At 49.5% G+C, this 24,112-nt stretch overlaps 2 protein-coding genes across 3 annotated transcripts in view; one reads left to right on the top strand and one right to left on the bottom strand.

Moving 5' to 3' along the window:
• Positions 1 to 24,112, top strand: part of LOC127673034 (2'-5'-oligoadenylate synthase-like protein 1) — a 449,062-nt gene that overhangs the window by 370,833 nt on the left and 54,117 nt on the right. The window lies entirely within an intron of this gene.
• Dynll1 (dynein light chain LC8-type 1) lies at positions 1,093 to 3,458 on the bottom strand. Its single transcript, XM_052168599.1, has 3 exons — positions 3,340 to 3,458; positions 3,027 to 3,164; positions 1,093 to 1,505 (listed from the first exon to the last, which is right to left on the bottom strand). Exons 2-3 carry the CDS (start codon positions 3,156 to 3,158, stop codon positions 1,368 to 1,370), a joined length of 270 nt encoding a protein of 89 aa, XP_052024559.1. The 5' UTR covers positions 3,159 to 3,164; positions 3,340 to 3,458; the 3' UTR covers positions 1,093 to 1,367.

Genomic DNA, 24,112 nt, shown 5'->3' with positions numbered 1-24,112 from the left:
AGCTAAGGGACTGGAGACTATCAATTACAGTTTGATGGCCAAAATCCTGTTGGGCTTCAAATAAAAAGTCAGGTCATAAGGAGGGAGAGGGACTTCATGGGAAAATTTTTACCTATTCAAATAGATAATTGTCCTATGGTCACCTGACTCCAAGTACACCATCTTTTCTGCAGATAGTAGGGGTCATAAGTCACCAAACGGTCAATCAGGAGGGGTGCCCATCTGCAGTCCTAGCACTTGGCAGGTAGACAAACACTAGACTTCCTAAGACACTGTCAGAAGAAACAGGCCTGTGAGATGGCTTATGGAAGACTTGTTGCTGAGTCTTAAAAGAATCTACACAGTAGAGAACCCTGACTGCCACTCACACAGCATGCACAGCAGTTTCACCTCTTGGTCCTGACAAAACACCATCTAACCAAGTCCAAGTGAATACAAAAACAAAGTGTAACTGTCCTGATGCTCTAACCATCATCTGCCACTCTGTGTAGCAGTTTTTTGGCTTCTTAAAAATCACAACAGCCAGAGCTACACAGAGAAACTCTCAAAAGAATCAATTACATCTAAAGCAAAGACACTTTACCTGTGAAAATGGAAACAGGCAACCCTGCAGGGACTCTTGTGATCCCCAAAGATAAATGTAGGTTGGCTGCCTCAGCCTCTACCTGCAGGCTTCTCTGTAGTCTGCAGTAGCTCTAAATTGACAATGGGAACTTGGCAACTAGATCCACAGCTTTAATTAGGTCCTTAAGTGAAGCTGTGACTCACATTTACTAATTGATTTCTGAACACAGCCAGTGAAAGCACAGCCTAGCAAGCTAACCCTTGAGGTACTTACTCTAATTCAGGCCGGCCAAGAACCTACACCACTCCTTCCTTAGCTTCCAGAATGCTAGGCTGACAGGGACAGGGCCTCAGACCTGTGGCTAATAATCCAAATAATCTGGAAAAACAGGTGTAGCTTGCCAACATTCCATCAAGAGAATTAAACTGTCTAATCCTACAAACATGAGTACCTCTGACAACAGCCCTAGTCACTTAGCAACTGGTAAGCTTCATCAACCCTATCTTGAACAAACTAGCAGAGACATATACATCTCCAACAGATTTATTTTTAAAGGAATGCCCTAAGGGAGAAAAAAATGGGGTACAAGAGGTATGGACTAGAAAATAAATACAAATGTAAGCTGTTTTACTAATTTTATAACCACAAACTTGTACAGAGAATGATGCCCTGTACAAAACACAACAGATTCAAACGAGGTGTTCCCTTAGCAAGGCTGAAGATTCAGTCTCTGGTATTTGGAATTTAGGATGCAGTCCTTGTTTTTGGATGGATCACTGGGTGTTCGGCACAGTCCATGCTTTTAACCAGATTTGAACAGAAGAATGGCCACCTGACCCAGGTAGAAGTAGATGAAGTGTTTGGTTTCGTGTGTCACGTAACTACCGAAGTTTCGGCCCACAATGCAGTGCCAGGTAGGGTTGTACTTCTTGTCAAACTCCTAGGAAGAAAACAGAATTTTAGTGGTACACCTGGAGGATTCACTTCCTAGAAAAGCCAGGGCCTGTAAGAGCAGAAAGGGCAATACTGGCATCTCTAATTGTCTCCACACTGGGCTAGGCAAGTGCTCTACCACAACCCCAGCACATTCTTAGAAGAATGTTCCCTGGCTCTAAATCACCTGCCTAGACTAATGCTTGTAGTCTGAGGTAAAACGGGAATAGGAACTGAGAAGATCAGAAGTAGAAGGGTCATTTTCAAGGACAGTTTTGTTTCAGTGACTGCACATCTTGACTATTTTTTGATGTTTTTCTGTTTGTTTTTTTAAGACAGGGACTATGTAGTCCTGACCTCCCTGGAACTCGATATGCTAAGACTGGTTTGGTCTCAAAATCAAAGAGATGGGCCTGCCTCTGCCTTCCTAGGGCTGGGGTTAAATGACCCATCATCTGCAGCTCACCTGACTTCACCAATTCGACGGAGGTAGATGACATCAGCACTTGCAGTTTATCAGGCTGTTACTGATAACTCTACGACTGTATTTGCCAAGCACCCCAAATCCAGGAAGACAGTAGCCCCTCGCCCCCCAAAGACCATCTAAATTAAGATGGGCTGAAAAATAAATGCTAAAAGAATCCTACAGCAAGTGCCAAGACTATGCTTTAAAATCGCTCTCCTCTGCATCTCCTACCAGTCTTAAAGATTAGCAAGTTAGAGAGCATCTGTTACCGATTCTCCCATCCCAGTGGCCATTAGAACTAGAAATGTGTTAATTTCTTCACTAGTTAGACAGAACCAGAGCCAGAGATAATGTAAAATTCTTTAGGACTCCTAGTATCTCATCCAGCAATCGGTATGAAAACCTCATTTATTAAGCAGAACGTCTCTCACAATCCAGATGGACACACTGCTGCTGTTTGTCAAAAAAGGTATTCATTTCTGTTCCATGTGAGTCTTTCATCTTCCCGTTCTCCACTGGAACCCTCCCACGGCTTCGGCTTCCAGTTTCCTTCCAGCAAACATAGCTCGAGAAGTTGGCGGTCGTGCCAGCTTTCTACAAACCGCCATTTACCAAGCCTCCATCCACCCAAGCCCTCCAACCACCACAGCCACCCACTTCCCCTGAACTGCCGACTAACTCCCGGCTGGAAGGCTGGCAAGATCTCCTCCTAGCCCGGCTGGAAACACCCACGCAGGCGCCCCCCCCACCCCCACCCCGGAACACCCAGATGGATCCTCAGCGCAGGAATCCTACAGTAGGGGGAACTGCTCACAGCTCCCTCATCTTGGAAACCGTTGCTAGGTGGCGCTTTCCCCCAAGGAGCTGGGGGCTTAAAAAAAAAAAAAAAAAAAAACTTCTGGCGTTGAGGGTCTGGTCTTCCCCAGAGGAACGCGAAATCCATTTGCGTCCTTTCTAGAACTATCCACACCGAGCCGCCCTGAGTGCTACAGGAAAACTCTGCCAGGCGCCCGGGGAACGCAGAATCGGGGAGAAGGAACTATGCGGTGCCGGGTTCCTCACCTTCTTGATGTGGGCCGCAATATCCTTCTCTATGTTGTACTTCTCCAACGCCTGAGTAGCGCACTCCACCGAGTCCTGTTGCATCTCTTCCGACATGTCTGCATTTTTGATCACCGCCTTCCGGTCGCACATGGTTACCTGTGGGACGAGGCGCGGGAGAGGAAAGGGTCGGGGTGCGGGCCGCGCTCGCCGCCCTCCCGACCGGGCCCCCTGAGGACGACGTCCCCACCCGCTTCTGCGGCGCAGCCCCCGCGACCCGAGCCGCAGCGCAGGTCCGGGGCGGGGGACGGGGAAGACCCGAGCCCGGTCTCACCGTGGAGCAGGGGCCAGCCGGCTGCTGCGAGCTCCTAGGGAAGGTGCTGGTGCCGCTCAAGCAGCACAGGACAGCCGGTCGCTACCGAAGCCGTGGCGCATCTAAGCAGCCCCACGCCAGCCGCCGCCGCCTAATCCCCAGGCCCCGCCCTGCGCCCGCGGCCCCGCCCCCGACACTCGTCGCTATTGGCTGGTCACAGCCACTGGCCTCTTCCTATTGGTCCGTGGATTCAATGGTTCCCTCAGGATCTTTCTCCTGCATTTTGTTGCAGACCACAATGCACCGCGCACAGCGTCGGTTGCCCAGGCGATGCACGGCACGCGTGCAGGCCCACACACCCTGAAGGCGGAGCCCTGGTCGAGTGGCTGGCTCCTGGACCACCCAGCAGTCTGGAAGGCTGTGAGGGCGGGCATTTTCCGCTCGGGCCCACTGAGGTTAGCTCAGGGTGTGTTCTGGAATCGCAGGTTCTAGAAGACCGGGAGCTGCCGCCCCAGGTGCCGCCCATTTCCACCCCCACCCGGGGTCCGCACATTTTACGGCCTTTGACAGGTGGCCTCGAGCCTGGAAAGATTCTCCAAAGCAAGGTCGAGCCACCGATTCAGTTACACTGAGTCGAAGGGCTTGGTTTAAAGCTCTGCTGTTTCGTTCCTGAAGTTTGTTAAATGCGTGTATGTCTGAGGAGGCCCTGGGCTTGAGAGGCAAGTTCTGCGTTCTACCACGGAACCCTGTTTTCTTTCTTTTTCTTTTTCCTGCCCGTGTCCTCCCCACCCTAACCTCCCTGGGTAGCCCAGGTTGATCTAAAGTTTGCAGTTCTTCTTTTTTGGCCTCCCCCAATGAGCCATCACACCAGGTTAAATTCCTAATTTTATAACGTGACACCACACGTTTATTTCATACTTGTAGCCCCTACGTAGCTGGTACTGCCCTAGAAAGCTGTATACATACTGATAGCCTAAGGACTGAAGGAGAGACTCGGAAAGGGATCATCTCCAGAGGTAGAGAGCCTGTCTGCCAGGCAGTGCAGACCTCAGCTCAGTGTAGAGGTGAGGCTTCTTGCTCACATATACTGTCCATCTTGGCAAAGTTTCTTGATTGAGGATTTAGTTATAGAAAGGAATATCTTAAGGAAGTGATCCTCAGAGGTGTCTCCTCTGGCATTTATGACTAATCGTACCTACATAACAAATAAACAAACAAACAAATAAATAAATAAAAACATAAATAACAAAGTACTGGCTACTACTCAGTCGGTAGAGCATTTGCTTGTATGAGCAAGGCCAGAGGTCATATATTTATTTGATCCCCAGCAAGCTAAGGGAGGCAGTCAGAGCACTTAGGAGATGGAGACACAAGGATCAGAAATTCAAGTCCAGCTTTGGATAGACAGCTCCAAGGCTAGCCTGGGCTTCATGAGATCCTGTGTAACTCCCCCCCCCCACCCACACACAATAAAGAAATAAAGAGTCAGCAGCAGCAGCGAGTGGGTGCTGACCTCTGCATGATACCCCTCACCACAGCTGTGTTTGAGATTCCCTTTTTTCTTTCTCTTTTTAAAAAACTGTCTGTGGGTGTTTGGGTTGTATGTCTGCGTGCTACATCTGTTCCTGGTGCTCATGGAGGACAGGAGAGGGCATTGGATCCCCTGGGTCTCGGGTTTCAGAGAGTTGTAAACTGCCGTATGGGTGATGGGAATTGAACCTGGGTCCTCAGAAGAACATCCATAACTGCTGAGCTATCTTTCCAGCCCCAAGGGACTCTCTTTATCTACTTTCTGGGCAGAGCTGTGTAGAGCTGTGCAGCTGAGGATTACCCTGAATCCCTGATCTTCCCCCTCACACATTTTCTTTCTTTTTTTTTTCTTTTTTAAAGATTTATTTATTATATGTAAGTACACTGTAGCTGTTTTCAGACACCCCAGAAGGAGTCAGATCTTGTTACGGATGGTTGTGAGCCACCATGTGGTTGCTGGGGTTTGAACTCAGGACCTTCAGAAGAGTAGACAGTGCTCTTAACCGCTGAGCCATCTCTCCACCCCCCCCCCCCCCATCACACATTTCAAGTACTGGAAATTTAAGCACAGGCCACCAAACCCAGTTTTAAGGGGTACAGGAATTGAGCCAGGACCTTGTGAGTACTAGGCAGAAACTCTATACCTCCTATCTCTGCCTCCTGAATGCTGGATTATAGGCCAAGGCTATCACATATGACTTAGAAATGGCTATTTCCTCGTGTGTGTGTGTGTGTGTGTGTGTGTGTATCCAAAGGAAGAGTGTGTAGGAAGTCATCTATTCCCTGCCTCACTCCTTTGAGACAGGGTCTCTCCTGGAACCTGGAACTCACGGTTTCAAACCTCTCATCCTCCTGTCTCTGTTGTACTCATTTTAGGGTTACAGGCAGGCATGGCCAGCTCGGCTGACATGTGGTTGTGGTGATCCACATTCCAGTCCCCGTGTCTGTGGGCCAAGCTCCCTTAACCGATGAGCCCTATCCCCAACCCAGCCGCTCCTCCGAGACTGGGTCTCCATCCAGGCCAGCCTTAAACTTGCTATGCATCAACCATTATCTTGAATTTCTGATCCTCCTGCCTCTACCTCCCAAGTGCTAGGGTTACAAGCGTATCGCTGTGTTCACTTTACCCAATGCTGGGGCACACACACACACACACACACACTTTAAAGAACATCACTAGGCAGAGTGCTGGCCTCACACCTCCTTCAGGAAGCTAGGATGGATCGAACGACGGCTTCTCCTGCTTCTGCCTTCCAGGTGTCAAAGGGGACAGGCTTATGCCACCATGATGATTCTGGTACATTTTGGGTTGGCATCAGAGGGGCTCTATTCACTGTGGACAGTAGGGGATTCCAGGGGGTCCTGGAAAAGGAGAGAGTGAGGGCTCAGATGTCTTCTGTTCTGGGTTAATTAGACCTGTGTCAGACAGACAGACCAAGCATAGGTGGTGTCTGGATCCTCTGGAACTGCTGCTGGTGCTACAGTAAAGCCCCCGAGAGCCCACCAGGCAGATTTCCTAAATCACCCCGCAGTGTTTTCTCATCTCCACGCCACCTCTGTCATCATTGATTCTTTTTGCATGCATGCATGATTATTTGCGCACCCCATGTGTGTGGGGGACAAAGAATCCAGAAAAGGGAGTCGGAACCTCTGGGACTGGAGGCACAGCCAATTGTGAGCTGCCTGATCTGGGTGCTGGGAACCGAACCCACATCCTCTGCAGAAGCAGAAGGTACTCTAGCTGTGGGCAGTCTCCCCTGTCCTATTTGTGATTTTTTTTTTTTTTTTTTTTTTTTTGTGGACCAGGCTGGCCTCGAACTCAGAAATCCACCTGCCTCTGCCTTCTAAGTGCTGGGATTACAGGCGTGCGCCACCAGGCGGTGTTCTATTTGTGATTCTTAACCTTCTATCATCTGACTGGACAGAGAAAGGCCTAGGGCATTAGTAAAGGACAACTCAGTGTGTTTGTGAAGGTGTTTCCAGAGAAGAGGGGCCAGAGGGACAGGGCCTGCTCTGGATACAGGTGGCACCACCGCACAGACCTCAGTGGAATTTAAGAGGGGAAGGTGGGGTGGGGGGCTGAGGTGTACCTTCATTTAAGTGGAATTCTTGCCTGTTATACCAATGGCCTTGGGTTAAAACCCAGTTAACTGGAAAAGAAAAGGAAAACAAGAAGGTAGAGAACAGGCCAAGAGCTTGGGGCGTCTCTGCTCCCTGCTGCCGAGGCACTGGGTATGGGAAGCTCTGCTCCATCAACGTCTCCTGGCCAGGGACTGATCTGAACCACGAGTGAAGCCACTTTCTACGTGGCACACTGGTGCACAGCTGTCGCCCCAGCTCCGGGGAGGCCAAGGCAGAAGGAGCCCCTAGCACTTGTACCCGGCCTGGGCTCAGCAGGCCAAAGGTCTCTGCCACCAAGCCTGGACCTGAGTTTAATCTCTGGACCCTAAATGGTAGGATCCGACTCCCAGTTGTTCTCTGACAACCCTACATGATCTCCCCATAGAAATAATGTTTTTTATTTCTCTTTAAAAAGGGTCTTGCTATGTAGCCTTGGGTAGTATTTTAATAATTACTATTTTCTTTTTTTTTCTTTTCTTTTTTTTTTTTTACTATTTTCTTTTTAAAAGATGTTTTATACTTATATTTTAAGTAAGTATATTTACATTGTTTTTTTTTTTAGTAAGGGTCTTATGTAGTCCAGGCTAGCCACAAATGTGTGTGTAGCTGAGGATGACCTAGAAATCCTTGTCCTCTTGCTTTCCCCTCCCCTGTCCTAGGAGTATAGGCAGCTGTTACTACGCTCAGGTTTGTGGGGCTGGGGCTTGAACTCGGGGCTTCGTTCACGTAGGATAAGTGCCCTACCAACTCAGCTACACCCCTAGCCCCAAATTAGTGTAGTTATTTCTATTTAGTAATTCCATTTTTTGTTTTGTTTGTGCGTGATTGCTGTAAGCCCGGTGGAGGTCAGAGGACAACCATTAGGAGTCCTCCCTCTCCTACGGTCTAGGGCCCAGTGTTGGAATTCAGGTCATCAGGCGGCACCTGATGGCACCTTTATCCACCGAGCCCCCTCAGTAAGAAAGTTCACATCAGGGTATTAGCATGCTGAGAGAATATTCTGCCACTAACCTATATTCCCAATACTCAATAAATGTATTTTTTATTTTTTATTTTTTTTAATTTTTATCTTTTGTTTTTTTTTGAGACAGGGTTTCTCTGTGTAGTCCTGGCTGTCCTGGAACTCACTCTGTAGACCAGGCTGGCCTCGAACTTAGAAATCCACCTGCCTCTGCCTCTGCCTCCCGAGTGCTGGGATTACAGGCGTGCGCCACCACCGCCCGGCTTTTTTATTAATTTTTAAAAACTTTAGCCCAGTGAGGTGGCACACACAGTTTTTCCTAGCATTCAGGAGGCAGAGGTGGGTGGATCCCTGTAAGTTCAAGACCAGCTTGGTCTACAGAGTGAGTTCCAAGAGATGTAGGGTTATAGAGAGAGACTGTGTGTAGTGAGACTTTTGTTTTAAAAACCTAGTTACATTAGGTGAATGTTTTCATTTTAATCCCAGGTGTGGGACAGACTGTACACAGCTGCTGACTATGATTGTCTCGTGCTCCAGGAGGGGGGAGATTTTGCCAGCAGCAGATAGTTTACTTCTGGGGACTCTGGAGAGAGCTTGGGTAGGCAGCTGCTGCTCCTGGTTGCTGCTGTTAGGGTTTCTCAAGTGGTTGTGGGCCAAGAGAGGAGAAGTTGTCACAGATACCCTGGTGAAGAAGCATGGGCTTGGCCCTAGGCAGCAGGAAGCAGTCTACGAGGCCTTCACCCTTCCCTCAACCCGTCTCTTGCCTAGTGTTGTGGGGTTGGAAGGGAAAAGGCTGGGATAAAGGTTGGAAGGGGGTTTAGGTATTAGAACCCAATAGCATAGCTTTAATAAAAGTATGCCAACAACCTGTCTCAAAAAAAAAAAAAAAAAAAAAAAAAGGAAACAAACATTTCTAGAAGGGTCTGTTAGGCAGTTTGGGTCTTGATCCTAAAATTCTCTTCCCTACCTGGTAAGTGCTGGGGTTACAGGTGTGTACACCACACCTGATATCTGGGCTTTATTTATGTTTTTAGACACAGTCATTACGCTGCCAACAGGTTTGAAGCTCCACGGCCACAGCCATCCATCCCCCTGCTGCAGACACACACACACACACACACACAGAGCAGGGCAGCACCCCACTAAGTGTATGTATTGTTTATGCCCTCGGGCTTCACAGTGTATTTGACTTGAGACAGAGCCTCATGTGGCCTAGTCTTCAGCCTCTGACTCTCGTGCCCCACCCCAAAATTCTGGGTTGCAGGCGCATCATGTTGGACCAGAGGAGGTTTCTTAGGTGAAGTGTGCAGAAGGGTTTCAAAGGTCTCCCAGGTGCCTTGAAATTGGGAACAGAGATGTGCATGGTACCAGGCCTTTCTCCAGGGAGAGGGCCCATGGCTCCCACGGCTCCTACAGGGTTCTCAGTGTGCTGCACCTGGGAATGAAACACCAGCTGGGGCGCCTGACTGTTAAGATGAGTGTGTGTCCTTCAGCTGAGTGCCATGGAATGGGCCACCACATAGTGGGTGACTCACTGACTTCTAGATGCGAAATCTCCCTGAAAACCTTTATTTTTCTTATCCTGGCATTTGTAATGAGAAAGTGGCAAGACTGCCTGGAGGACAGGCTTTGGGGTACGATCTGAGAAAACCTAAGCTGTGACCATTTCCAAGTTAGTGAACTTTGAGTTGCAAGTTTTTGAAACTCACATTTAGTATGTATGTGTGTGTGTGTGTGCGCCATTACACATGGAGGTGGGAGGACAACTTTCAGGAGCTGGTTCTCCTTCCGCCATGCGGTGCCCGGGCATCAGCTCAGGTGCTCAGGCTTGCGGGCACATTCCCTCTCACACTGAGCCATCTTGCCCAGCTCAGCTTCTGACTCTTCAGTGAAGAAAACAGCTTCCTTGTATTTTGTGGCAAGGATTATATTAACATCTCTGAAGACCCGCTCCAGGTACACTAAAAGGCAGCTGCTGCTGCTGCTGCTGCACTCCGAGACCTCACCCCGTGCCAAGCATCCTGGACTTGCGAGCTTGCTCACTGCACACCGGCTGTGGGTGAGAATTGTTTCCTCATACACAGTCGAAGATGAAGGTCGGGGAAGTGAAGTCCCTCACCTAAAGTCCCACGCTAGGAACTTTGGCCGTGGATTTGGTCTGTGCGAGAGACCCTTAGCGTAGATGGAATCTGAGCTACCCACTTTTCTGGACATTAGGACTTGGGCTTCAGAAGACACTGGTGTCCTTGAAGACTGAAAGCATCTTCTGCCCTGGTAACTGCTCCCTAAATATACGTTAGCTAGATAATGGATGGAGGCACCAGAAGACGGATCTACCTTCTCTCTTGTTGAGGAGGTGGTGCTTATCGGAATTGGTACCTGCTAAGCGAGGGCTGGAACCCTGTCCTACATACAGGTCTTAGAGTGGATTGTTCCAACAGATTCAGGATCATCTCCTTCGTTATGAGAACCCTACAGTTTACTCAGTCTGTGACTACCCTGATCTTCCCTGGACAGACAGCTTTGTCTGCCAGCTCTCCTAGGGCCCTGGAAAGCAAGTTCAGGTAGCCACATCAGATAAAGCAGTGGATCTTAACCTCGCTAATGTTGCAACCCTCATGCTATGCTGACCCCAACCATAAAAGTGTCTCATTGCTACTTCATAACTAATTTTGATACTGTTATGAACTGTAATGTGTATATCTGATATGCAGGACATTTGATATGTGACCCGAGAAAGGGTCATTTGACCCCTAAAGGGGTGGAGACACACAGTTAGGAGCCACTGAGATCAACAGATTCCTCACCTAACTGGCAGCTATTGCTGTCCTCAAACACACCAGAGGGTCGCAGCCCGCCCCGCCCTTCACCCACGCAAGCATGGCTCCCAGCCCTCTGTGGCCAGTAGCCTTCATGCTTTGTGAGACCTGCAGCCCTCTGTGGGATCATGAGTTTCTCGACTAGCCTAACAGCTTGGTCCTCTTAACCTGAAGAAAGTATGAAGTGGCCTTGTAGTTCCAGAGACACTTCCCCGAAAGGACAGGCCTCGTGGGAGAGATTGCAAAGTCTGAGTATGAGGAAGGTATGTTGGTATGCAGAGGCTGGGGTGAGCCTGGGGCGGGCATGGGAGCTGAGCGTTGGGGCTGAGGACTGTGCTGCAGTGCAGGAGGACTGGGGCTAAGACAGCTCAAGGAAGAGTGAGCCTCCCCACCAGCCACTAGCTAAGCATCAGCCACACACACGGCTGTCCTGTCCGTGGGGCAAGTCAGGCGTGTGCAGATACCTGATAGCTCCTCAGCTGCTGTCAGTGGGCAGAGCAGCCCACACAGGTGGGAAGGACAGACTGAAAGCAGCCTGTGTGTACATCCCAACTTGGTTTCCTCTGTGAAGTTGTGCGGCCAGCTAGTCTGTCTCTCTGCTCCTCACTCTCACCGTCCTTTAGAGGGACTGTGATGGAGGAGGGGGCGTGCCTATTGGGCAACCGCGAGGACCTGCGTTCAGATCCCCCAGCACCTCCATAAAGTCAGTCATTAGTAAGTCCAGCACTGGGGGTGGGGGCAGGGGAGCTGTGCAGATCCCCCCAGCCAGCCTTCCGCTCAGCAGTAGAACACCTGCCTAGCAAGTACAAGACCCTGGGTTTGGTCCTCAGCTCAAAAACAAGCCATGTGCACTCACACAAACAGGATTTCATTTCTCAGGGTCTCACTATGTACCTCTGGCTGTCCTGGAACTGTATAGACCAGGCTGGCTTTGAACTCAAAAGATCCACCTGCCCGGGTGCTGGGAGTAAAGGTGTGTGGCGCTGTGCCTGGCCACAAAAAAGGGTCTTAAAGCCAGGCGTGGTGGCAGCATGGTGGAAACCCTAGCGCTGAAGAGCTGGAGAAAGAAGGATCGGGAGTTCAAGGACAGTCTGAGCTATGTCAAGCCCTGTCTCAAAAATCACGTCTCAGGATGTGGACTGAGTCTGATGTCTCTGACCGTTAGAGATCTCACACTCTGTGCCCCACAGCAGGCTGCAGAGCTGGCAGGCTGCTCCAGTTTAATATCCGAGGCTGAGATGAAGTTAGAGGTTATCAGAAACAGGGTGTCTTCATCTTATAGTTCCCGGGATCACATCGAAGCTGCAGTCAAGAGCAGAGAGAAGTGTGCACACACTCGCTGAGGAGAGAGAAGTGTGCACACACTCGCTGGGGTTTCAGCCTGATCCCTTGGGGCTGAGCTCAAGACCTCTGCATAGGGAATGGTGTTGCCCAGAGTAGGCGGGGTCTCCTCACTTAGGACAATGCCCAGATCATGTTAACTCCAGTAATGACTACGGAAAGGACCTGTAGTCTACCCTAAGAGCCTGGGGACCCAGGTGACCTAATAGGTGACCTCAGTATTACTCTGTAATTATATGCAAAGTGGTCTTTAGTCAACCTAATTATTCTAGGACTCTAAACAAAAGAATAGGCACTTGGAGTTTGATTCCAGCATCTTTATTCTGACTCACTGAGACAATCTGACTCTAGAATTTAATAGTTCCTCAGACTTTCAATCAGGATGACTGGGATGTGTCTAGAGAGAGCTTGATGCCTGGTTCTATTCTCTGTGCTACAGAAATGCAAGAGAGCTGCTGGACATGGTGGCTGGTGCCCTCATCGGCGCAGGACCCGGGAAGCTGAGGCGGAAGAGTATCCACAAATCTGAAGTACCCTCGGGCTGCCGAGTAGACCCTTAGACAGCAAAGGAAATAGTTGGAGCAATAGGGTGTGTTACCGTCGTCGCGTAGATGAGGCTCTGGGAAGCAAAAACTCTTTCTTCCAACGTGTACTCTAGTAGTACTGTAGTAGAAGAATATAGACAATAAAAACATATATACTCAGAGCTAAAGAGATGGCTCAGCCGCTCTTCCGGAGGTCCTGAGTTCAATTCCTAGAGCCCACATGGTAGTTCACAGCCATCTGTAATGGGTCTGATGGCCTCTTCTGGCAGTCAAGCATGTATGCAGATAGAGCATATAAAATAAAATAATAAAACAATTAAAAACAAAAAACAAAAAACAGACTCAGGGCTGGAGAGAGCTCGGGGTTAAAGTCAATACTCTTCTTGCAGAAGCTCAGTTCCCAGCACTTATGTCAGGCGGCTCACAACCGCCTGAATCTCCAGCTGCAGGGGCTGTAACGCTCTCTTGTAGCCTCTGCAGTCACCTGTACATGCGGGTACCCCCCAACACAAACAGGTACATAACTCTAAAAAACATTAATAAACAGACTCGGGTAATATAAAGTAGAAAGAGGGCATGTTTGTAATTCTGATTGAGACAGGAGATCAAGGTCAACTCTCCAGCCTTTGGGGCCAGCTAGCTTGAGCTAAGTAAGAAAACAAGAGGTGGTGAAGGCTTGGACCAGGATAGCAGTGACCACCGGGATGAGAGGCAGTTACACTCTGGCTGTCCTCTGAAGGTGGAGCTGGGGGCTGGTAAGCTGTGGTGTGTGCAGAATGCAAGGGAAATAGACATCAAAGATTCCAGCTGGGTGGGCCAGTTCACACTTGTAGCCCCAGCTCCTAAAGAGGGCAAGAGGTTCACTCCTGCCCGTGATGAGTTTGAGACTAGCCTGGGTACCCTGGCAAAAGCTTATCTCAAGATGGCTTCAGCCGTGTGGCCTTAGCAATAAGAAGTAAGATGGGGAAGGCCGGCAGAGGAAACTGCTGTGCTGTGCTGAGTCTGAGAAGCTTCTTAGACCTCTGTGAGTGTGCACACTTAGACTCAGTAAGTGTCAAGTGTGCAATTAGATGTGTGAGTTTGGGAAGACGTGCAAGCCAGAGCTGCAAGTCTAGGGAGTCACCAGCTTACCGGTGACATTTAAAGCCACCAGCTTGGATGAGGTCACCACTAAGGGAGGGGTCCGTGGAGACAGAGGATGTGTTTCTGACTCAGTGCTCCCTGGTCGCTCAGCAAGGCCCCGGGCGAGCGCACAGTACTCCTTACAGCCTAAGTGCCATCTTATCGGTGGGTGACGGGCCTTCCTTCGGGACCTGCCCCACCCGCCACCCAGGCCTTCCTCTCCTCCACTCCTTTAATTCCTGCCAGTGCTTCTGGAAATCGGACTCACGTAGGCAAGTGTTGGACTGCTGGGCTCTACCCCCAGCCCTTCATGGGTCTCAAGTCACTCAAACTGGCCTGAACTCTGTGAGTCCTCTATCTATAGCGGTGCTGATCTTCAACTCTTTAATTTTTATTTATTTTTTGAGACAGTTTCACTAGCCAGGCAGTGGTGGCGCACGCCTTTGATCCCAGCACTCAGGAGGCAGAGGCAGGTGGATTTCTGAGTTGGAGGCCAGCCTGGTCTACAGAGTGAGTTCCAGGACAGCCAGGGCTACACAGAAAAACCCTGTATGGGAAAAAAAAATCACTATTTTTTTGCCAGTTTCAACTCACTAGGTAGACTAGGCTGGCCTTGAACTCATAGACATCCTCCTGTCTCTCCATGCATGTGTCACAGCACATGTGAAGAGATCAGGCAACTTGGGTGATTTGACCCTCTTTCTACCATGTGGAAGTTGGCCTGGTCCCAGCTGAGGTGTCTCTTGGCCCATGGCCTTTAACTCTTTATCTCCCTGCCTCCCCCCTCCTAACTGCTGCAATTACGTGCCCGTGACACCACACCCAGCTCTATTAATTCTTTCCAACATCTCTTAAGCACTTACTTGGTATAAGCGTCCCACCTAGGCCTCCAGATCGTGAGAGGACAAGACAGGACAGTTCCTTCAGTAGGGAGGGAGCAGCAACGTAGGTGTGGCCGGATGTGGTTGGCCCTGAGGGAGGCTGTGAGGGGGGGAGAACAGGTTGGATGAAAGCCCCACCCTGGGCGGTAAGGAAGGTTGTTGTAGGAAGTCTCTCCTGAGAAGCCATCAGAGGCGGAACGGGGCTGAGGGGGAGTACAGGGAGCATCCGAAGTACTGAAGGGGAAAGGAGTGGGGATAGCCGAAAATGCTGAATAACTTCCGTGGGGGAAGACAGAGGGGTAGACATCAGTGAGCCCGGGTAAGAGATGTACGTGGCCTCCATCCTGAACCACCAACCGTCCCGAGGCCAGAGCTGTGAGGAGACTAGGCCATTAGAGACCAGGAGGGCAGCCACTGTGCCACAGAGGGAGGGTCTCATTCTCTCAGCTCGTATTTATTTTTATTTAATCAGGAGGCAGAGGCAGGCAAATCTCTGAGTTCAAGAGCAGCCAGGACCACAGAGGGAGTTCCAGGACAGCTAAGGCTACACACAGAAACCCCCATCTTGAAAAACTAATAAAATAAAAACAAAAGCTGTAAGGACTGCTGAGAGAGGTTCTCAGACGAGCTGAGCGCAGCTGTGTCTAACAGGTGAAGCCCAGTGGGAAACAACTGAACTACCTGGAAAAAAGAGTGCTTGCCCTCAGACTTGCCAGGCTGCCTACAGGGGTTGTCTCAGCCCTGCTGGGAGGGGCTTTGGTGGCATAGCTGTTGAGTTGGTTCTGCTCCTGTAAATACCCCCTCACCCATACTTCTATAAGTAAAGCTTACTTTACAGTAACCCCAAGTTGGGCTTTGGGGGTCGGCTCCTAGTGGGGTGAGCTGGTGTCTGCTCAGATGTCCCCAGCAGCAGTGTAACCACCTCCAGCCTGAGATTCCCCAGCATTATCCTCCCAAGTGCTGGGACTACGATTGCATGCCACGGTGCCCAGCAGTTCGTCCATTCTGAGCACCTTGTCTATACAGTCCCAGTTCTTTCCAGAGGTGAAAAGGAGGTGCATGAAGTTGACCCGTCCTGTTGAAGCTGCATGCTCCCAGCACCCTCAAACTGTCATCTGGCCAGACCGAACGTCAGGATCTCCAGGCAAGGACCTGTAGTTAGGAGCGTGAAGTAGAAACCACAGAGGAACGCTGCTACCTCACCCTTTAATACTTAGCTACCTTCCATACACAACCCGGAGCTGCCTGCCTGGGGAATGACATCACCAACAGCAGGCAGGATCCTCCTGTTCAAGACAACCAGACATACCTGGGGCTCACAAGGCCCAGTGGTTAAGAGCATGAACTCGGGCTCGATTCTGTAGCTCACAAGTGGCTCTAAGTTCATTTCCAGGGCATCTGATGCTGCCTTCTGTCTGCTGCAGGACCTTACACTCATGTAATGCTTACACATACTTTCAGTCACACATACATAGAAAATATCAGATATCTCTTTAAAATTTATTTTTGTTTTATGTATGTATTGGTGTTTTGCCTGCATGTATGTCTGTGTGAGGTTGTGAGATCCTGGAATTACAGATGGTTGTGAGCTGCTATGTAGGTGTTGAGAATTGAACCCTGGGTCCTTCGAAAGAGCACTTAACTGCTGAGCCATCTCTCTAACCAACCCAACAAATAATTTCTTAAAAGAGGACAATCCCTTAGAGACATGTCCACAGACCAAGCTGACAAAAACAATTACTCAAGACTTTTTCTTGGGATTCTAGACTGTGTCAGTCAAGTGCGTAGCGTAGTTAATGCTACATGGGACACTGGGCATCCACGGTGCTGGGGACTAAAGCCAGGGTTCTATGCACGCTAAACAAGCTTTCTGCTAACTGAGTCACATTCTCCAAACCTTTAACAAGGAAAGCAGTTTGACATAAGCCAATGAAGGCTGTGAAGTCAAGGGCTGGAGATGTGGCTCAGGGATTAAGAACATTTGCTACTCTTAAGATGATTGGGGTTCAGTGCTCAGCCCCCACACAGTGTCTCAAAACCATTCCTCACTTTAGTTCCAGGGAATCTGATGCCCTCTGCAGCACTAGAGACAAACACAGTACAGAGACAAGAATGCAGGCAAGCAGTGTACACTCATCCACACCATCTAAAACAAAAACAAAGATTGTTAAATTGTTATAATTTTTTCTTTTAATACAATGATTTGTAGTACCAAGTTTCTGAATGGGAAGGCCAAATGTTGCTAAAAAAATTTCAGTCTAAAGTTACAGGTTTTATACATGTACATGAGCATACATGTACATCTCTGTTCATGTATGTGGTGCCTGTGCGCACCTAGTGTGTGGCGGTCGGAGGATGACCTCGGGTGTCATTCCCACAGGCCTGGCTCTCCCACAAGCAGGCTGGGCTGGCCGGTGAGCACCAGAGTCCACCCGTCTTCTCTCCTCAGGGCTAAGTAAGCACCTAGGTTTTAAAAATGTGTAATTATGTGTTCTGTGGATGTTAGTGCAGGCTACCCACAGAGGCCAGAGGCCTTGCATCCATCCACTGGCCTTAGAGGGAGTTGTGCGCTGTCCGATGTGGGTGCTAGGAATTGAATGGGGTCCTCTAGAAGAACAGTGTTCACCGAGAACGGACCCTCCGAGTCCGCTCTGCAGCCTCCTCGTTCGCTCACACGTACGGCTTCAGGACATCATGGGAGGTACCGGCTGAGCTGTCCCAGCACCCAATAATTCGCAGTGTTTGTTAGTTTGTTTTTGCAGTGTTAGGCATTGAACCCATGGCTTTGGGCGTGCTGAGCAAGCCCTCTATACCAACCTAGTCTGCACCTCTAATTTACGACAGGGTTTCATCTAGCTCAGGCTATATAATCTAGGCTGGTTTTGAATCCTGGTCTCCAAAGTGCTGGGATTCCAAGTTTATGCCACTACCTGCCCCCCCACCCCCACCCCTAAATAGTCAGGGCAGTAAAGGAACAACGCCTCCGGAGGTCCGAGCTTCAAGGGCAATTACAGAGTGGGTCACACAGGTCTGCTTGCCACTAACCTCACAAAGAGCGCTAGGCCAGGCAGATAGGGAGGCGGGAGGCAGAGAGAGAAAGCAGCTGGGGCAGAGGCCCAGAAGGAAGGAAGGCGCAGGCATCCAGCACAGTCGCCTGGGGGAGCAGGAGGGAGGGGCAGGCAAGGGGGGTGGGAGTGGCTGGAGGCGGCTCCTGAATCCCACGGCAGAGATCTGGAGATGGATGGCTGCTGGCCCTGCGGCTCCTCTCCTGGGTCTCTAGCATCTAGCGCAGTGCACGAGGCTTCCATAAATAGACGAGCGTCTTTTCACATGTGCATGTGTGGCCTTGGTCCCTCTGAGGATCCGCACTTCCTGTGTACCAAGCCCTCTCTAGATGGATCCTGAGGTTTCTTTCAGTTGGAGTGGATCACAGTTATGGATACGGCCACAGACAGCACTGAGCGCCTGCTGCCTGGAGTTCTTCTGGTCGGTCCGATTTGGCTCTCCTTCTGGCTTCTTAACAATACTCTTTTGCTACTCCCTCTCCCTTCGCGGACTCTGAGACCAGACTCCCGACAGGCGCCTCCCACTCCACACCTCCAGCCTGGCATCAAGGCCCCTTTACAATCATCCTATTCACACACACACAATAAACATTTGTATGGTAAAGGCAAAACTCATGCTGACTTCTACCGAGTCCCTGAAATACTCAAGACTTACGCATTCTAACCCAGCTGGGTTCTCATTCACGGCAGGCACTGCATCCTCAGTCTCTACGCCTCCTGAGTCTCTAAGTAACAACCTTCACCCCACCTCCACCCGACAACTCCCGTAGAGTCTAGGGCATCAGGCTATCTCTGGAGTCTCTGCTTCCCGTGTGTCTGTTTTCTTTCTTTGTGAAAGCTTCCCCTCTCCCCTCATTTCCTGCCAGACACCATCTGGTCGTTCAGGCCTCCATTTAGAAGCCACACCCTCTAAGAAGTCTTTCCCGACAGCTGCCGGCAGCCAGGCTGAAGACCTGCGTACCCTGTGTTTCTTGTAATGACTATTTGCTCTAGTCGACTTTTGTAGTTGTCTGTGAAGGGGCTGAGGCCAGAACACTAGGCCTCAGTCACTGTCGTGTGCCCAGCACGCAGCACCCAGGCCCCAGCCAGGCAGGGGACACTGCGGCTCAATAAATGTTGAGTGAATGAACAAAGTTTGTTAACTAGGTAAGGGAAGCCATTGGTGTCTCAGACGCCATGACAATGCGTGCTACAGAGGAAAGCCTGCATTTACCACACTTTCACGGAATGTTGCCATAGCAAGAGAAACCCCAAACCACGGACGACAGAATTAACGAACAAAAAACAAACAACAGGGCTGGAGAGATGGCTCAGCGGTTAAGAGCACTGACTGTTTTTCCAAAAGTCATGAGCTCAAATCCCAGCAACCACACGGTGGCTCACGACCATCTGTAATGAGATCTGACCCCTCTTCTGGTGGGTTTGAAGACAGCTACAGTGTACTTACATATATAAATAAATCTTTAAGAAAAACAAACAACAACAATAATAAACCAACTAGGTCCCTAGCGCCTAACTCCAGGAACTGTCAGTGTGAAGTTCCCAGGAGCCCTGCACACCCGTGTCGTGTGTCTGTAAGAGGAGAGCCAGCCAGTCAGTCTCAGCCACACACAAAGAGTCAGTCATGTTCATATCTATGACTCCCCTCTACCTGTGTGTGTGATCCCATGTTACAAGTGTGTCTCCTTAAAGCCTGGCTTTGGGTTAATTTTTTTCAAGATTTACTTATGTATGAATACACTGTTGCTGTCTTCAGACACACCAGAAAAGGGCATCAGATCCCATTACAGATGGTTGTGAGCCACCATGTGATTGCTGGGAATTGAACTCAGGACCTCTGGAAGAGCAGTCAGTGCTCTTAAGCCCTGAACCATTTCTCCAGCCGTTTTTTGTTTTTTTGTTTTTCTTTAAAAATTCTAAAAGAGGGCTGGAGAGATGGCTCAGAGGTTAAGGGCACTGGCTGCTCTCCCGAAGGTCATGAGTTCAATTCCCAGCAACCACATGGTGGCTCACAACCATCTGTAATTGGATCTAATGCCCTCTTCTGGGGTGTCTGAAGACAGAGACAGTGTACTCATATATACATAAAATAAATAAATAAATCTTAAAAAAAAATTTAAAAAAATCTAAAAGAGGGGCCAACAAGATGTCCCAGCTGGCAAAGGTGACTGCTACCAAGCCTGACTGAGTTTGATCCCTGGCTCCCACGTGGTAGCGGGAAAGAACCCGCTCCCACAAGCTGTCCTATGCCTTCCACGTTCAAGCCATTTCACGCCCACAGGTGAACACACACAATACATTAATTTTAAAGCAGCCTTCGAGGGAAGCAGGGGGGAGGAGGGCACAGCTCACTTGAGACCGTTCACTCATGAGAGCCCCATGTTTGTTCCCCGGCATAGGATAAAACAGGTACGTACAGTGGTGTACGCCTGTAACCCCCGGTACCACAGAGAGGAAGGCGGAAGGCGGGAAGATCGGAAGCTCCAGGGCACACTCAGCTCTAAGGTGAATTCAGAGCCAGCCTACATTAATGATCTTCAGGTCAGCCTGGGTCAGTCTGGGCTACTGAGCGAGCTCTATCTCAAAAACAAAAACAAAAACAAAAAAACAGGCGGTGGTGGCGCACGCCTGCAATCCCAGCACTCTGGGAGGCAGAGGCAGGCAGATTTCTGAGTTCGAGGCCAGCCTGGTCTACAGAGTAAGTTCCAGGACAGCCAGGGCTAAACAGAGATACCCTGTCTCGGGGAAAAAAACAAATCCAAAAACAAACAACCCCCCCCCAAAAAAACAAAAAAACCAGAACAGACGCCACCCAAAACAAAACAGGGCTGGAGAGATGACTGCATTGAGAACACTTGCTTTTCCAGAGGCCTCGCGCTCCATCCCCAGCACCCATGTGGCAGCTCACAAGCATCCGTGACTCCAGTTCCGGGGGGACCTGGCACCCGCCAACTTCATCGACAGTAGCATACACATACATGCAGACAAAACAGCTATGCACATAAACTTAGTTAAGCACTATTGAGTGTACTAACTCAGAGTCTCTATACCACTAGGCACACACTGTGTGCATGCGCACATGTGCATATGTGAGTATTTGTGCACAGTGAGGCCAGCAGTTGATTTTAGACGCCTTCCGCAGTCATTCCTCACTTTATATTTTGAAGCAGGAGCCCGCATGCTGGACTGGACTGGCTGGCCTGCATGCCCCAGGGTTCCTCCTATGCCCAGTGTACCACGTGTGAGTTGGGAGCAGCCAGCTGTTTAGCCGCTGAGCTGTTTCTCTGCGTTAGCTCCCTTTGGAATGGGGGATGACTGATGATTGCAATGCAGGGCTCAGGACATTTCAGTCATCATGATGTCCTAGGCTGGGGATGCAGTTCACTCCGTGGGGCGCTTGCTGAGCAGGTACAAAGCGCTGGTTTAATCCCTAGTACCTCATAACCTAGGCCTGGTGACACACACCTGCAATCCCAGCACTTGGGAGGTGGAGACTCTAGGATCAGGGGTTCAAATTCAGCCTCAAGTATCTATGGCGTTGGAGGCCAGCCTGAGTTCCAAGAGGACCTGTACAGACATAACAGAGTCAAGGAGGCAGCTCAGCAGGTCAGGGCTCTGAAGGCCCCTGCTGTGGAGGCATGCGGATATATAAATTCAGTCCTTGGTACCCACATAAAGGCAGAGGGAGATAACCAACTGCTTAAAGGGTCCTCTGACTGCCACATGTTTATTTAAATAATAATAACAATTTAAAGATAAATAAAAAGGCTGGGCGTGGTGGCACCTGACTTTAACCTCAGTGCTTGGGAGGCAGATGTATCCTGTAAGTGAAGCCACAGCTAGTTATTGTTTAAATCTGATCTGTGTAATGAGTTCCAGGCCAGCCAGAGAGTTACAAAGTGAGTCTCTTACAAGGTGAGTCTCTGTCTAATAAGTAAATAAAAGACCCGAGAGGGGAAAGGTGACTGAGGTCGGGGACAAGGGTAGGGTGGGGGGTGGGAAGTGGGAGGGGGGGGGGGACACCTTTAATCTCAGCACTTGGGAGGCAGAGGCAGATGGATCTTTGTGAGTTTGAGGCAGAGAAACCCTGTCTTGAAAAACCAAATGTGGCTGGAGAGATGGCTCAGTGGGTAAGGGTACTGACTGCTCTTCCAAAGGTCCTGAGTTCAAATCCCAGCAGCCACATGGTGGCTTACAACCATCTGTTTTTTTGTTTGTTTTTTGTTTTTTGGATTTGGTTTTTTCGAGACAGGGTTTCTCTGTATATCTCTGGCTGTCCTGGAACTCACTCTGTAGACCAGGCTGGCCTTGAACTCAGAAATCCGCCTGCCTCTGCCTCCCAGAGTGCTGGGATTACAGGCGTGAGCCACCACCGCCCGGCTTTTTTTTGTTTTTTGTTTTTTGGCTTACAACCATCTGGATCGAGATCTGATGGCCTCTTCTGGTGTGGCTAAGACAGCTACTATTTACTTGAATATAATAATAAATAAATCTAAAAAGAAAGAAAAACCAAAATAAATACAATAAATAACAGGCATGGTGACCCATACCTTTAATCCTGGCACTCCTGAGGCAGAAGCTGGAGGTCTCTGTGAGCTACAAGCCAGTCTGGTTAACATATTGAATTCTAGTCAAGGCTACATAGTGAGGCTCTATCTCAAATAAACATTAGGTATATTGAGGACCCTGCCTACTTATAACAAATTAGGAAACACAAGGCTGACAGCTGCTACAAATTCAGGGCGCTCCTTGCTTTAAATAACCTCATACAGAACCAGGCTCTGTCCCCACCTGCTTTGTCACATGCAAAGAAACCGCAGTTCCTTCATTATCCTGTAATAATTGAAAACCATTTTTTTTCCTGCTGTCTCTTTAGAAAACACCAGAGGAGAATTATGTTCACAACAGACGGCAAACCTTCTTGAATTTTCTCTCCCTCTGTCTTCTCATCTTCCCACGCTTGGCAACCTGCATTCCTCAAACTGCCTGCTCCGGTTCCTAACTCTCTCTCAATCTCCTAATTTAGCTGCTGTGCCGCTGGTTCTTCCCAGCCTCCCCTGCGTGGCTCCTAAGCACGCAGCTCTCCAGAAATCAACACTTTCACCTCCCCACCCACGCACCCCTTAATCGAACCCGGACTTGGACTTCATGCTTGCTCGGTGAGTGCTCTAGCACCGAGCGGAGCGACAGTCACAGACCCATCTCACAAACGTGCTGGACTCAAAGGACAGCAAGCTCCCGGCTAACAACGCCTTCCAGTGGCCCAGCCCACAGCTCGGTGCTAGCCGAGACCGAGTCTCCAGGGTGCCTCATTTTCCCACCAATGTCTCCTTATCGCTCGCTCCCCCTCCTGCCTGCTGGGAGAAGTTCATGCCTGAGCCTCACGCAGAAGGAAACATTTTACTGAGGTGCCAGGGGGACTGATGTCACGGGAAAGGAGAGAGAAAACGATCAACAGGTTTGAAGATATGCCTTTTGTTTGTATTCAATTGGACACTGCCCCACTTCCTGACAGAAAAATGGCTTGCACTCATTCGCAGAGGTGGGGTCTCCATGTGCACTCAAGGCTGGCTTCAAACACAAGCCCCTCTTGCCGCAGCGTCCTAAATACCGGGATGATAAGTATTCGACATTCCAACACCCAGCTCATAACTCCTAGCAGTCTCCGAAGGTCAAGCGAGTTTCTTCTTTTTTTCTTCTTTCTTTCTAAGATTGTTTATTTATTTGTTTGTTTGGTTTTTCGAAACAGGGTTTCTCTGTGTAGCCCTGGCTGTCCTGGAACTCACTCTGAAGACCAGGCTGGCCTCGAACTCAGAAATCTGCTTCTGCCTCCACTGCCCAGCTTATTTATTTATTTGTTTATTTATTTATTTAATTTTGGTTTTTCGAGGCAGGGTTTCTCTGTGTAGCCCTGGCTGTTCTGAAACTCACTCTGTAGAGTCCAGGCTGGCCTTGAACTCAGAAATCCACCTGCCTCTGCCTCCCAAGTACTGGGATTACAGGTGTGTACCACCGTGCCTGGTTCCCGGCTTATTTATTTATTGTGAGTACACTGGCATTCCCTTCAGACACACCAGAAGTGGGCTTCAGACCCCATGACAGATGGTTACGAGCCACCATGTGGTTGCTGGGAATTGAACTCAGGACCTTTGGAAGAGCACTCAGTGCTCTTAACCACTGAGCCATCTCTCCAGCCCATGGCATCTTTCTTATCATTATCTTTCTTATCATTATTGTCTAAGTTAGGGTTTTACTGCTGTGAACAGACACCAAGTCCAAGGCAAATCTTATAAGGACCACATTTAATTGGGACAGGCTTACAGGTTCAGAGGTTCAGTCCATTATCATCAAAGCAGGAACATGGCAGCATCCAGGCAGGCATGGTGCAGGAGGAGCTGAGACAACATCT

Source organism: Apodemus sylvaticus, chromosome 22 (genome assembly GCF_947179515.1).
Source record: "Apodemus sylvaticus chromosome 22, mApoSyl1.1, whole genome shotgun sequence".
Classification (NCBI taxonomy): domain Eukaryota; kingdom Metazoa; phylum Chordata; class Mammalia; order Rodentia; family Muridae; genus Apodemus; species Apodemus sylvaticus.
The sequence above is the reverse complement of the archived record's forward strand: the minus strand, read 5'-3'. Positions and strand labels throughout refer to the sequence as shown.

Coding starts and splice junctions, on each gene's coding strand:
- Dynll1 (XM_052168599.1), bottom strand. CDS start 3,158: ATGTGCGACCGGAAGGCGGTGATCAAAAATGCAGACATGTCGGAAGAG. Junction 1,506..3,026: donor TTGCGGCCCACATCAAGAAG/GTGAGGAACCCG, acceptor TTTTCTTCCTAG/GAGTTTGACAAGAAGTACAA.